At 30.7% G+C, this 15,365-nt stretch overlaps 1 protein-coding gene across 1 annotated transcript; it reads right to left on the reverse strand.

The window, feature by feature from the left end:
* Positions 1-7,813: 7,813 nt before the first annotated feature.
* LOC114419512 (polyphenol oxidase I, chloroplastic-like) lies at positions 7,814-9,838 on the reverse strand. Its single transcript, XM_028385195.1, has one exon. The coding sequence runs from the start codon at positions 9,807-9,809 to the stop codon at positions 7,992-7,994; it is 1,818 nt and encodes a 605-aa protein (XP_028240996.1). The 5' UTR covers positions 9,810-9,838; the 3' UTR covers positions 7,814-7,991.
* Between the last annotated feature and the right edge of the window lie 5,527 nt (positions 9,839-15,365).

Raw genomic sequence — 15,365 nt, forward strand, 5'->3', positions numbered from 1 at the left:
AAGAAAAGGACTACCTATATAAGCATGAAATTTAGCCGCTTCAAGAAGCTGGGACTTGGCTTTGATATGCTTATGAAGGATAGGGACACAGGCTAGTAAACTAGTGTCGAGCAAGAGTAATGTTATAAACTATTGTGCAGATTATCTTCATGTATTCATTATGAATAGAAAGGGTTCAATCCTTAGTGACACCCTGATATTCGAATATTTGAAACGTGTAATTTGCTAAGATGAAATTCAATCGTCACGATATTTCATCTATGTAGTAGTTTGTGGTATGTTATGACTTTGGTGATTTGATCGGTAATTACACTAAAATGGGGGAGGTTTGTTGGACATTTTAGTGTAATTGATCTCTTTATTATGTTAAAATAAGAGTGCACGCTTGTTTTAATGTAATAACGAGATGTTCGGTTTAGGCAAATTTTGGAAATTGCATGGAAGTGACTTTCAGGAAAAGGCAGTTTTTAAAAAAGATAAAACTTCCATCAACCGCCAAAAACCACATGTTCATCAACCACCAAAAACCACCTGTTCTTTGATCATAAATAATCATTCTGGTTCAGAAAGCACAACGGGTGACAAAACATACAAGAACAAAACAAAACTCTTGAATTATAATCTTCTGATTTTATCCGATTGAACAATTTTGATTGAACCCCGAAATTTGATTCAATCTGAAAGTGTTATACACGACTTCAGATTTATCCAGTATTATCTCGATTTTCAAATTAACCAACATATTCTATATATATTCTTGCTGAACATACACTACAATAGATTCCGTCAGGCCATCCCAAAATTTAGATGAAATGAACCAATCCTGAATGCTGCTAAAATCTAGCCATAAGCATAAGGATTAACAAACTATATTTGAAAATAAAAATAGCCTTTTATTACCTTTGGCCAACATCCATTTCCATGACAGAAATTTAATCCTATATGCAATATAAAGACAAACTATTACATTGTTTATTTATTTAAAAGAAAGGTCTCATTTCTTTGTTTCGAAAGCGACCACACAAAAATCCATATTTCTTCTTCAAACTTGAGCTATGAAAGAAGAAATGGAAAAAAATGCTAGTATAAATTTTGAGGAAGAGGCATAATTAAAAATACCAGGACAGCAAAATATAATGCCAGACCCTATTGGCAATCAACTTTTTATGTATGTCAATTTGTAATTATTATAACAACATGATGAATTTTTAGAAATGGAAAACTAAATTGATGTTTTTAAAAAAAATAAAAATTGAGGACCAATTTTAACGATATATTAATATAGAGACCTTGTTCACGTTTGATTGAAAGTATATATAGAGATTAAAAATATATTGTTTCTTTTAATTTATTATATTTCCTTTCATAAAAACACATAATAATATTAATGTGTTGAGTTTAATTTTTATACAGTGTTAATGTAAAAACACATAATAAATTCAACACATTAACATTATTATGTGTTTTTAAACACATTAACATTATTATGTGTTGAATTAAACACATAATAAACCTCACATCATAAAATTACATTAACACTGTATAAAAATTAAGCTCAACACATTAATATTATTATGTGTTTTTATGAAAGGAAATATAATAAATTAAAAGAAACAATATATTTTTAATCTCTATATATACTTTCAATCAAACGTGAACAAGGTCTCTATATTAATATATCGTTAAAATTGGTCCTCAATTTTTATTTTTTTAAAAAACATCAATTTAGTTTTCTATTTCTAAAAATTCATCATGTTGTTATAATAATTACAAATTGACATACATAAAAAGTTGATTGCCAATAGGGTCTGGCATCATATTTTGCTGTCCTGGTATTTTTAATTATGCCTCTTCCTCAAAATTTATACTAGCATTTTTTTTCCATTTCTTCTTTCATAGCTCAAGTTTGAAGAAGAAAAGAGTATGGATTTTTGTGTGGTCGCTTTCGAAACAAAGAAATGAGACCTTTCTTTTAAATAAATAAACAATGTAATAGTTTGTCTTTATATTGCATATAGGATTAAATTCCTGTCATGGAAATGGATGTTGGCCAAAGGTAATAAAAGGATATGTTTATTTTCAAATATAGTTTGTTAATCCTTCTGCTTACGGCTAGATTTTAGCAGCATTCAGGATTGGTTCATTTCATCTAAATTTTGGGATGGCCTGATGGAATCTGTTGTAGTGTATGTTCAGCAAGAATATATATAGAATATATATGGTTCATAAATATAGTAAATTGGAATCTATATATAGAATGAACTTAATTATCTCGGGGCTAGATGTATGGGTGGGGCAGTAGATAACCATAGTTCTGCGCGGATTTTTTCAAGGGGTTCTTCATCTGAAGCATGCCTTAACTCGGTGTTGCTGAAGGGGTTAGGTTTGCTTTATTGATTAAGGAGGGCTGGTGTAAGCCTTTTTTCGGTCCATTTTTAAGTTCCTCTAATTTTGAAATACATCACTTTTGATTTGAAAGCACTATCTAATAACGTTCAGATAATGCTATATTTAAACTTTTCAGGCTTAAAAGTGGTATATTTCAAAATTATAGAAATAGAAAATGAACCAAACTGGTTTTCGCACTCTTGCATGTTCTAAACTCAATATTCTTAGGTTGTTCAACTAGTATAGAACCTGCAACATTGTTGAGAATATTGATTTCCTGATATTAGGTTTTTAAACTTTTTTTCATTTTTAAATACATCTTTCATTTTTTTATGTTGATTATTTGTTAATGACCAAATTAATAAACTTAGGAATCCATTGAAAAAGAAAAATTATTATCCTAAGAATTTTGAAAGTGTTGATTATTGGAGAAGTCACCATCATTCTTAACTAATGATAAGATTAATACATTACTTAATGATCCATCCTCGCAAATATGGCTATCCAATCCATTTCAGATGACATTGGCAAGTTTTTGTTTATAACTTTATTTTTTTTTAATTGATGACACCAGTAGATGTTAGTTGCTAACTTATATTTACATTAATATTGTCAAAGATGAATTACATTTGGATGATGGATGAAGATGATATAGGATGCTACGGAAAATTTGAACCAAAATGGAAGTTATGTTGGAGAAAGTTATGATTTCATGGATGGAGAGCAAATAAGAGTGTCTCAATGTGATGATGTCACTTTGACTCCTTGAACATAAATACATTGTTTGTTATTGTAGTTGTTTGGAACTTTATAAATATGTGACTTTCTTTTGTATGAAGATTTTGTTATTTTTTAAATTATGACTTATGTCTTTTTTGTTAAAAGAAAAAGGCAAAGATTAATATACTTTTAGAGTTTCTATGATGTCTCTAATAATTTTGGGAATTTTGATACTATTAGTTTTTTTTACCAATCAAATTACATGTAATTTTCTCATTAATTATTTTTTTTTGTTTTTCAAATTAGTCCGTGATTATTATTTTTTAAATTGCAACTTTCTTAAATAAGAAAATATGATTAAAGATAACTTTAAAAGTTTGAACCCTAAAATATTTTTAGTTACTTTTAACTCTTTTTATAAAAAAAAATATCAATATCATTCCTTGTTTATGTGAAAATATTAATATTTAATGTTTTTTTTTTGTGGTGATCCCATCAACATTACTGCTCAACGAGTCTCTGTATTGTTGTTCATCTGTTCTCTTTCTGCACTATGTTAATTATAAAATGGTTTCAAAATTGTTGTCAGAATTTTTTTATACGTCCTGAGAAATTAGAAAAACTGTGAATTTTGTCCTCTCCTTTAATGTAATTAATGCACAGTCGATTATGTATAAATTAATAAAAACATCTTTATAGTGTGTTTGAATGTAGTATTTAAACAAATCAATTCATTTTTTTAGTGAATTTGAAATACTCCTATCATAATTTAATTGTTTGGATAGAAGATTTTAAAGAATTTAAATTTACATCAATTTTTTAAAGAATTTTAATAGACTAAAATAGTAGGAATTGAAATTCCAACTAATTGGTAAGAATTTCAAATTCTCTCCTCTCACACGGTAGTCCTTCGTTCTCTCTCACACGTTTTGTGTTCCTATGGTGTTGGTGACCTTTTCACGCTGCCACCATCCCGAACCTTCATGTTGAACCACTTGAACCCTAGCCCATGTTTAAGCGAACCAGGAGCCATGCGGGGAGGTGTTGTTGCTCCGACAAAGATGATGAATGTTTGCGGTGGTGATGAAGAGTTTCACAGAGTCGTTGACAAGCACCAGATTTGAAACTACGGTGTTGGCTCCAACGATTTGCTATGAGGAGATATCGACCTTGGTTTGTGGTGGGTGTGAGCACAACGATGGTTGGAGGAGGGAGAATCGTCATCGTGGCCACGAGGTGATTAAGAAGGAGGTACTAAAGGTCATTTACTTTTTTATTATTAAATATCAACTCCGCGCCGAAGTTCATTTACTTTTTTATTATTAAATATTGTCTAGCATTAAAATTATTTTAAATAGTTAAATATTTAAAAAATGAATTATATTTATTTTTATTTAATATTGAAATTTTAAGTTTTAAATAAATATTTTTAAATGAAATTTTGAATTTCATTGAAATTGAATTAGTTCATCCAAACAAAATATTTATAAAATGAAAGGAATTTAAATCAAGACAATTAAAATATTGTATATTTGAATTTCCTATAAATTTTTAAATCCTTCATCCAAACAGAAGGTTAAGATTAAAGAAAAGGACGAAGAAGAATACTCATACGAATATTGTGGTCTTACATTTAAAAAATAAATAAAAAGTGTTAAAAGTAATTAAAAGAATTTTAGGATACAGACTTTCAAAGTTGTCTTTAATCATATTATCTAATTTAAAAAAGTTACAATTTTAAAATTTTAAAAAATAATAATCTAATACTAATTTGAAGAAAAAATTAATAGAAAAATGACATATAAATTGATTGGTTAAGAAATTAATATTATCAATTGCATACCCTTTTTTTCAGCAAAAAAATACTTTATAAACATATGATGGGCATAAGAAATACCGTATAGTACAAAAAAAAAAAAACTGGTAGATTTTGTACAACCTCCTATCCTCGCAAGCCTGTGATGGTTAATTAGTTAGTATTTATGATATGAACCAGAAATATTTAATAACCATCAATACCTCCAAGTAAACTATACACTCACAACCAATCAAGATGAAATTGCCCTTGCTTTTGTGAATCACTTTAGGAATTTGTTTAGTACTCATGAGCTGACCCAAACTCCTTCCATTTCGATCTGCAACAGGGGTCCTAAGGTTCCCACCGATTGTTTTGCGGCCTTACTTTGTCCTACTTCTAAGCAAGAGGTTTGAAACGTTATTTCTGTGATGGATAACAATAAAGCTCCTGGGCCAGATGGTTTCAATGTTTTATTCTTCAAGAAGGCTTGGAATATCATTGGTGATGATATCTTTGCAGCGGTTAATGAATTCTTTACAACTGAAAAAATTCTAAAGCAGCTCAACCATGCTATTATTGCGCTTATTCCTAAGCATGATCAGGCCTCCCAGGTTAACCATTTTAGACCCATATCTTGCTATAATTTGTTATACAAGATTGTATCTAAAATTCTGGCCAACCGCATAGCCCCAGTGCTTGAAACTATTATTGGGGAAACTCAAACTGCTTTCATTAAGAACAAAAAGATGATGGACAACATCTTCCTAATTCAAGAGATTTTGCGCAAATATGCCCGGAAAAGATCCTCTCCGAGATGCCTCCTGAAAATTGACTTGCATAAAGCTTATGATTCCATTTCCTGGGAATTCTTAGATTGGATGCTTAAGTCCATTGGCTTTCCAGCCCAGTTCTGTACTTGGATCATGGAATGTGTTTCTTTCACTTCCTTTAGTGTGGCAGTCAATGGATCCATTTATGGTCACTTCAAAGGGCAGCGGGGTCTTAGACAAGGGGATCCTCTCTCCCCTTATCTATTTGTGCTCTATTTGGAGTACTTTTCTAGAGATATGAGCAGCCTCAAGGATGATGCCAATTTTAAATTTCATCCCAAATGTGCAAGTATTCAACTATCTCATTTGGCTTTTGCAGATGATATTATGCTTCTATCTAGAGGAGATATCCCTTCTGTGTCAACTATGTTTGCCAAACTTCATCACTTCTGTAGGGTTTCAGGGCTTTTCATCAGCTCTGATAAATCTGCCATATACTCAGTCGGTATTAGGCCTCATGAGCTTTCTCATATTCAGCAGCTTACTGGATTTAGCTTGGATGACTTTCCTTTTAGATATTTGGGTGTTCCCCTTTTATCATCTAGATTAAATGTATGTTATTATGCTCCCTTGCTTTCCAAGATTACTGGCCTGATTCAGGGATGGAGCAATAAGTCTTTATCTTATGCAGGTAAGTTAGAGTTGATCAGAGCAGTTATTCAAGGAATTGTGAATTTCTGGATGGGGATTTTTCCTTTGCCGCAATTTGTTCTGGACCGGATCAACGCTTCGTGCCGTAATTTTCTGTGGGGCAAAGCGGATATTGGCAAAAACAAGCCCTTGGTTGCTTGGTCAGTAGTTTGTTCTCCGAAAAAAGAAGGGGGTTTAGGCCTTTTTAATCTCAAGGACTGGAACCTTGCACTTCTTTCCCGTATCCTGTGGGACTTTCATTGTAAGAAAGATTCTCTATGGGTTTGGTGAGTTCACCATTACTATTTCGGAGGGAGCGATGTGTGGAATTACAATACTTCTTCATCATATTCAGTTTTGATAAAGAAAATCATTCAAATAAGGGATTTTATTATCTCCAAAGAACTAAGTAAGAAAGAGGCAAAAAAGAGGATTCAATCTTGGAGCACCAATGAACAATTGCTTGTTGGCAAAGTCTATGAATACATTAGAGGTGTCAAGCCTATTGTTAGTTGATGTTCTGTTATATGGAACCCAACAATCCCCCTTAAGATGTCTTTCATTCTGTGACTGGCTAAAAGGAACCGGTTGCTTACTCTTGACAAAGTTGCTTTTTTGAACAAGGGTTCCCTCTGCCCTTTATGTTCAAATGAGGTTGAGTCAAATGCTCATTTGTTCTTTTCTTGCAGAAAATCTCTCCAAGTTTGGGCTCACATTCGTGATTTGGCTCTTTTCCGCAGGCGTTTCACTTCTTTACAGCACATTACTGACTCTTTAATTAGGGGCAGATCCACATCAGGTGTTCAAGGAAAATTACGTTGTCTGGCTATAGCAATTACAGTCTACTGCATCTGGCTGTCTAGGAACAAGCTGATTTTTTAAGATTATCAATGTTCTGTAATAGAGGTTATTAGCAAGATTAAGTTTCTTATGTATAGACAAGCGCACCTGTTGCATTTGCTTTAGCATCTTGATATAGGTCTTCTTGTATCAGAGAGACTTTTGATTTTCTTTAACTGCGGGGTATGCCCCGTTTATTATTGTATCATTTTGGGTTTAATATAATTTACATTTTTCCCAAAAAAAGAAAGCAAACTCTCCTTTTCTTATTTAAACCTGAGCTATAAAACAAGAATTGGAAAAAATACGGGTATAAATACTGAGGAATTGGCATAACATACCAATATAGCTAAAAGTATGATACCACGACCTAGCTAGAGGCAAAACTGCACTGAACATACAAGTGTATGTATAGTTGTAGAATCATCAATAGAAGCGAACATATTCACTAACATGGGTGGCAAAGCATTTCTTTGAACCAAATTATCTTTCTTCTTAGGTTGGCTAACTAATAGTTAAACTATTCTTTTCATTCATTCTTTTCAATTAATATATATTAATTAAAAGGAGATTAGGAGTTATATTGTATTATAAACAAATGTAACAATAAAACAAACAATTTAACAAACATTTATTATAACAATAACATAGTATCCCTCACAGATGAAAGGGATCTATTAAGTTCCAAGAAAAATAACTACAGCACACTAATTAAGAAACAACAAATGACAGATAGAGTATCCCTTAGAGGAACAAACCCTAGCAGTAGCACACATAATTTAGATTTATTCATCGTCCACCTCAGGATAAACACGCTTTATCCTTACGTCCTTAATTGTAACAGGCTTGTCCCCATATATGGGAGCCAGTGTGACAGAAATACTATCATCGTCTTTTGTTACTCCCAAGTCTTTCAACTTATACGTTAATGGCAATTTGAAAGAAGCTCTGGTTATGTTGTTATGGTTGACATGCGGCGAGTGAGGCAAAGTCACAAAGCTTCCCGCAAACTCTGAATCCTGGGGTCCAATCTCATTGTCGCCTTGGTCGTTGATGATCACATCAAACCTCACACCATCAGTGCTATCATACTCAACATCTATCACTAACACCTCTTCTACGCCTTCTTCTTCTTCTTCATTCTCGTTCCTGGATCGCGGCTTCGGCCTCTTCACGTTTGTACGCTCAATGGATTCCAGAGGGAGAGGGAGCTGTAATGTCTTGAATGTTGAAGCTTCTGGTTTTGAACGAAGGAGAATAATCTCCTTCTTTGGTTTGATGAGTTCCCCAGCCAACAGCCATGGAAGGTCAACTCGTTGGTAATCATACCCCATCTTCTTGGAGTCGAGGCAGTCTTTGACCTTCACACGCACATAGTTCTTGTTCTCGTCGTAGAAGAAGAAACTGGATTCCAACCAGTCGTCACTTTTGTGATCAAATCTTCTTCCATCCAGCAATTCTGTCTTCCATATGTTCCACATCCTATCGACGTTTGAATGGTGAGCAAAGAAAATGGGATCTTTTGCAGCCGTAGCCAACAACCCCATGTCGTGGTGATTGTTTTCTCTTTCACCGGTCCAGCTGTGGACAGTATTGTGCAAAGATTCCAGAGATCCAAAGTGTTGCTGAGGTGCAGAACCAGCTTCGAATGCTGGCCCGAGGAAGTAGTCTGGGCTTGAGTTGGTTTTGCTTGCAACTGCCGTATAAACTTTTATCAAGTTGTTGACGATCAAGTTGTCGACGATCGAGTTATTCTTTTTCTCCACTGGCGGCCATAAAATTATTTGAGGAGGTTTCACAGGAGAATCGTCCCTCTTGTAGTCTAGGTCGATGAAAGCATTTACATGATCGCTATTCCTGTGTTCGTCGTAGAGAGGCGAACTTTTGTCTGTGAAAATGGGAGGGATTCTCATGCCGGCGGGATTGTCCCAGTTCCAAAACGGAAGAGCGAAAGTGGGGTCACCGATCATCTTCCCCAAGATTTTCTCATAGAAATAGAGATACCAGCGGTGCCAAGGAAAGAATATCCAGGAGCCGTGAACGTCAAGCTTGTAGTCAGCGAAGCCCTTTTGAGTATAGCCGCGACCATCGCAGTAGGCACGGTGGACATTGGCCTGTTGCATGAAACTGCGAGGATCATCAGGTGGAAGGGCTTGCATGCGCCTCACGGCTTCCTCGTACTTGGCTATGTAATCATCAGTGACCAAATGAGCAGCTGGTCTAATTCGAAGGGGTAATGTCTTGTCATCGTGTGGAGGGAGCTCGTAGTCTTTGAAGGGGGGTGGTGGGCAAAAAGGGTCTTTTTCTGGGTCCGGTTGAACGCAGTTAGTTGGATCTGGAGGCGACAATGAAGCACCAAATGCAGAACCAGTGTTGTTACTTGTGAGACTTGTTGTAGCACCATAGAGTCCTCCAAGGCCGATCAGAATGTCCCTCCTATTTCTAGGGTTACCATTGCATGCTACTTCCCAAGCATGACGCCGCTTTGTTGCTTTGCTAGGTTTTTTAGACGGTGGGAACATGCATACGGAAGAAGAAATGGGAATGGATGCAGACAGGTTCAGGAGGGACCAAAAGGATGGATGTGATGTAGAAGAAGCCATGGTTAATCAGTTGCGTATTTCTCTTCTAAGATACTATTGCCTTTTATAGTCAAGTTTGAGAGAGAAAATGAGGTGAAAAAATGTACTATTAAAATTATTTAACATATTGGGCTAAGACATATCTTGAGTTTCTAGTCAAATTTATTTTAATATTAATATATCTCTTTTACTATAAAAAATGTGAAAGGAAGCAGAGAAAAAAGTTTTAAGAAATAGACAATTATACTTTAGAAATATTAATATTAATAGTTGTTATAATTTAAAATAAAATATGATTCAATTTTAATTTTAATTTGAATATAATAATATGCTAATAATAAACACAATTTAAATTTTAAAAATTTTAAAATCTTAAAATAATCAATCCTACTCTCAAATTGTGTTTAGAGATCAGGGAACAAAAATCAAATCTATAAAAAAAATCTTAATTAATTATTATATTGTAAAATATCTTAATTATTATATCACTTTTCTTTATTATTATTACCCCATCATCATCATCACCAGCGTCAACGTCAGTGATGAAGCTTGAAAAAAAGTTTGGAGGACCAAAGTAGTTATAAAGTATAATTCAATATAATAATTTTTATAATATCATTTTTTATAAGTGATTTTAAGCTTTCTTTTGTCACAGTGATTTTAAGCCTTTAACCATAATATTCAAATGTTTTTTTATTTTTATGAATTAAAAAAATATTTTTTCGAGCTTATTAAAAATACTGTTCAAGTTTTTTATGAAATCAGTTATTGAATAAAACAGTAGACAAATTATCTTTAATTTATTTTTGTGAAACTGCAAATTAAAGACATTAATTTTTTTATACAAAACAAAAATTATATTAGAATACAAAAAAAAATTATACAGTTTTTTCCAAAGAATTTAAGGAATACTTACATTTTTGCCAAAGTCATTACAAATTTTGAATTAAAAATTGCAAAAATTTACAAATTCATAAAAAAATTGCTAGAAAAACCCATAAGAATAAGGAAAAAGTTAATGTATGAAAATTATTATTAATACGTAAGCAAATTGTTTAAAATAATAATAATAATGATGATAATAAATATTACTTTCAATTTATATGTTGTTTTGTGCCCGTTCACTTAAAATTCTTAATCATTAAGAAACAAATAACTTTAAAGAATAACAAAATATTAGAAATAATCTTATTAAAATCTTAAAATATAAATAATATATATATATATATATATAAAGAAATAGCAAAAAAAATTGGTTAGATGACCATGCCCCCTATGTCCCAATGAAGATCCATCACTAACTATTACAACTATTATCACCTCCGTCGTCGTAACTGTCATCTTCATAGTCACCTCCACCAACGACGAGTAATATTCATATTGATATTCGATCAAAACGTGTATTTTTCGTCAAGATCAGAACGAATACTTGCAAGTATGCATATTCTTATCATCCCTACTCATGACATTTGTATTAGTAGGTATTTTAATTGTGAATGAGTCATGAAGAATTTAAGTTATCTATCTCCACCTAAAGGTTCTAAAGTAATGTGAGTTTCCAAGGACTAAACAAGGGTTTGAATTGTCTCATTATTAATTTTGGCACAATGTGGTACACATATGGGTTTGGCATGCTATTTAAATAATGATGTAGATTTGTGGGCTTTATTTCAGGTTTTAATGGAGATCTAGATTGGAAATTTCAAACTCCAAAGAAAACTTAAGCTATTTGGTGAAGGCTTAGGTTATGTACACATGTATCCATTTATACTGGACACTTATATATATATACTTTGATGGAGGGAGATTCCATTAAAAAACGGTTAGTCAATTTTTTTTACTAAATTAATTAACACTTTGTACTAATAGCATATGATAACAAAAAAACAATCTAAAAAACTCAAGATACATGGAGAAATCGTGGAATCTTTAAACACGAGATTCACTACTTAAAGATTGATTTAGACTGGATTTTTTTTAGTTAAATGAGTTACTACATCGATTAATAGTATCGTCAAAAAAACAGTTAACATAAAATTGGTCACTAGTCAGTCATTATGAAAGTGGTTTTTAGTTTGGTCACTACCCATGAGTCACTAAATCAACTTTTATAACATGGGTCACCAAATTAGTCTCTACAGTATTGGTCACAAAATTAGTCTCTATGATTTGAGTAACTACATTAATTGTAATAAAACCAGTCATCTAATCGGTTTTTAAATCAGTGTCTAAATTGGAATCAACAATCAGCGACTAAAACTTTAGCTACTTGCTAAAATTGGTCTCTTATTTGGTCACCAACTGATTAACGATCCACTTTGTAAAATTAGAAATCTTCTGGCTCTAAAAACCATTTTTTCTTGATGTGTGGAATATTGGAGATACTTCTGATTTCCGTTGAGCAACATATTAACAATAGTCACACATAATAATATAAAAATTAGCAACTATTTTAATGATATTAAAATATTTTAATCAACCATTAGTGGCAAAATTGTAATTTTCAAATAAATTGCTTCAACTTTAGATAGTCATGGATGGAGTTTAACTTTAAAAATTATTAACTACGTATATGTATAATCTCATAAATTTCTAATAGAAAAATATGTATAGACAGTAAAAAAAAAAAGCAACATATGTATATAAATAACACAGTATTTATAAATAAAATAAAATGGGCATATGTAAGTACATAACTAACAGTATTTATAATTAACTAACAACAAATATATAACAAACAGCAGAATAAATAAATGGTAAAAAGAGTTACTGTGGTATAGTAGAGATTTATATATGGAATAAATAAAAGAAGTGTTTTTTAGAATTAAATAAAGAAGTTAAAAACCAAGCATATAAATAAATAAAAATTAAATACAGCAATTCAAATAGCAAAAAATAAAATAAAAACATGATACAGAGTTTTGTACGGTTAGAGATATAATGGAATTAAAACAAGATAACTTATTGAAGATAGATAGTAACAAGAAACAAAGAGATGGTTATGGGTTAGTAATGTTTAAAAGTTACGTAGGTACAGGGAATTAAAATTGATTTTTTTTTTTTGGATTAGAATTGATTTAACTTTTCGTTAAGAATTGAAGAGCAAAATAGTAACGTTTTTAAATTAATAGAATGACAATAATAATTAAGAGAAAAATAAAATAAACAATATGATTTCTAGGAACACATTACTTAACACCCATGGTTATACTTTTATGTTGAGAGTTATGATAGATGTCTTCTCTCCTTACTCTGGAAAATCTGATTTTAGTAAAAGAAGGAAAGAAGTGGGTTTTAGGTTTGTGGACCACTAGGTTTTGGTAGCCGGCGTACGAATTTATGATGAGTGATGACTAACCTAATACCCTTCATGCAAAATATGGTTGTGACACCTTGCAAGGCTACGGACGTGCTTAGATTATCATTGTCCTAGTTGAATTTTAATTGATCTTTGATTTAGTTCAATTCCAACTAGTTTAATTGTCTTACCTCTAGTTAGTTTTTGTTGAGTTTAGTTTGTTTGGAAAAGAAAAGAAATGGTTTTTTACTAGATACATGTGCTAAAGATAGAAAATAATTTAAAAATTCCATAAATATAGTTAGACACCCAAAATCCTATCCAATGGTGTACTATAAAAATTTATTTGACACCAAATAAAATTAGAGGATTTATGATAGATTAGGGGGTAACTTTATTACATTAATGGGGAGGAATACATTTGGTTAACTCTAAAATATCCTCTGGATGTTTGGATGTGCCTGATACATATTAGAGGAAAAAAAAATAACATAAGACAAATATTTGAGTTAATGGAATTTTTTTTATAATGTATATATTGTTAGATAACACAATCAAATATAATATAAAATTTATTAAAATATTTTTTTTAGTAAAATCATCTTAATATAATTTTTATTATTATTGTTATATATTATGTGAATTCAAAACACGTAACTATATAAGTAACTTATTATATAATGTGAATTTAAAATTTATGATAAAATTATTATAATTATAATAGATAGTGTGAATTTAAAATATTATATAAAATTATTACAATAAATAGATAATAGGAAATAAGAGAGAAGTAAGGATATTATTTGTATCTTTTGAATATTATATACTTAAGATAAAAAAAAATTATCTTATTGTTTTCTTTTCTAATTTGTGGTTGTTTCATAATCTTATTTTCAAATCAAACTTAAAACAAAAATACTTATATTCTTTAGTATCATAATTTTTTTAACAAATCAAACCCATCATTGAATTTCTTATTGTATATATTGGGCAACAATTAAGTTTTTAGCAAAACTTATTTTAATATTAATAGATTTCTTTTACTTATAAAAGAAATGTGAAAATAAAGAAACCAAATGAAACAAAAAACTTTTAATAAATTGATAATTATATTTAAAAATTATTAATATTAATAATTGTTATAATTTATTTTAAATTTGAATAACTGAAATCTTAACAAAAAAACAATCTTACTCTCAAATTGTGTTTTAGAGATCATTGTGTAATTTTGGAAGAATATATATATAAAGTGAATTAATTGAAAGAGTGAGAGTAACTCAAATTATAATATAGGAGTAAATTATAACTTTTTACAGATTTAAAGTCTCATTCATTAGTTTTTTTTCTTTTTATAATGTTGGTATTTTTCTACCAACAACTTATATAAATCATTTATTAAATTCATGTGTCAAATAATTTAGTATACTAGTGACAATAAATATGAATAAGAAGGGCCAGGAGGTAGCAGCAGTACTAGTGAGAATAAATATGTATGATATCCCCCAGAAAAGCATGCAACGGGGAGCACATCATAAAATGTTCCAGTCCATTAAACCTCACACTGAGCCACTACTCATGCTTCACCAGATGCACTCTAACTTCCTCCTGTGTCTCTGTTGCTTCAATAACTACCAACAAGACAAAACATAGTTAGGAGAGGGGTACAGAATTTAATAAAAACATTTTGTAAAAAATCCAATTTTATTCGTTACTTTTTAACAATTTTTCTTAAAAACACTTCACTTGACTTTTATTCGTTACAAATAATTAAAATTTTCTTACTTTTTAACAATTAATTGATCAAATTTTTTACCAATTGTATTAAGCTGAATTTTATTCTTTACAAATAATTAAATTAAATATATATTTTTGTGTCACGTATCTTGTTATGTTCTATCATATTCCAGCCTTTTAGTTTCTTCTTAAACTAATAACTCCATCTGTACATGATTAATGAATCTTAAATTATTTGTTTTATTTTTAATAATGTAATACAGAAAATAGTACTCTTTGCACTCTAAGGAGTCTTTATATATTTGTTAACTAATTACAAATTCACATGTATATAAGGTGGTTAAATTTTAAAGAAAATCATCTTCAAATTCATACCTACAATGATTTTGTAGTGATGATTAGTTAATTGTGATTATTAAGTTCTGTAAAAAAATTGAGACTATTATTATTTACAATTAAAAAAATAGTGTTATTCGTATCCATTAGAGTTGTGCCAAACATATTGTACTTTTTGGATAAAAAAACAAATTATTGTAGTTTTTTGG

Source organism: Glycine soja, chromosome 7 (assembly GCF_004193775.1).
Source record: "Glycine soja cultivar W05 chromosome 7, ASM419377v2, whole genome shotgun sequence".
Lineage (NCBI taxonomy): Eukaryota > Viridiplantae > Streptophyta > Magnoliopsida > Fabales > Fabaceae > Glycine > Glycine soja.

What these genes read in the sequence shown, in the direction of transcription:
- LOC114419512 (XM_028385195.1), bottom strand. Translation starts at nt 9,809, where the DNA reads ATGGCTTCTTCTACATCACATCCATCCTTTTGGTCCCTCCTGAACCTG.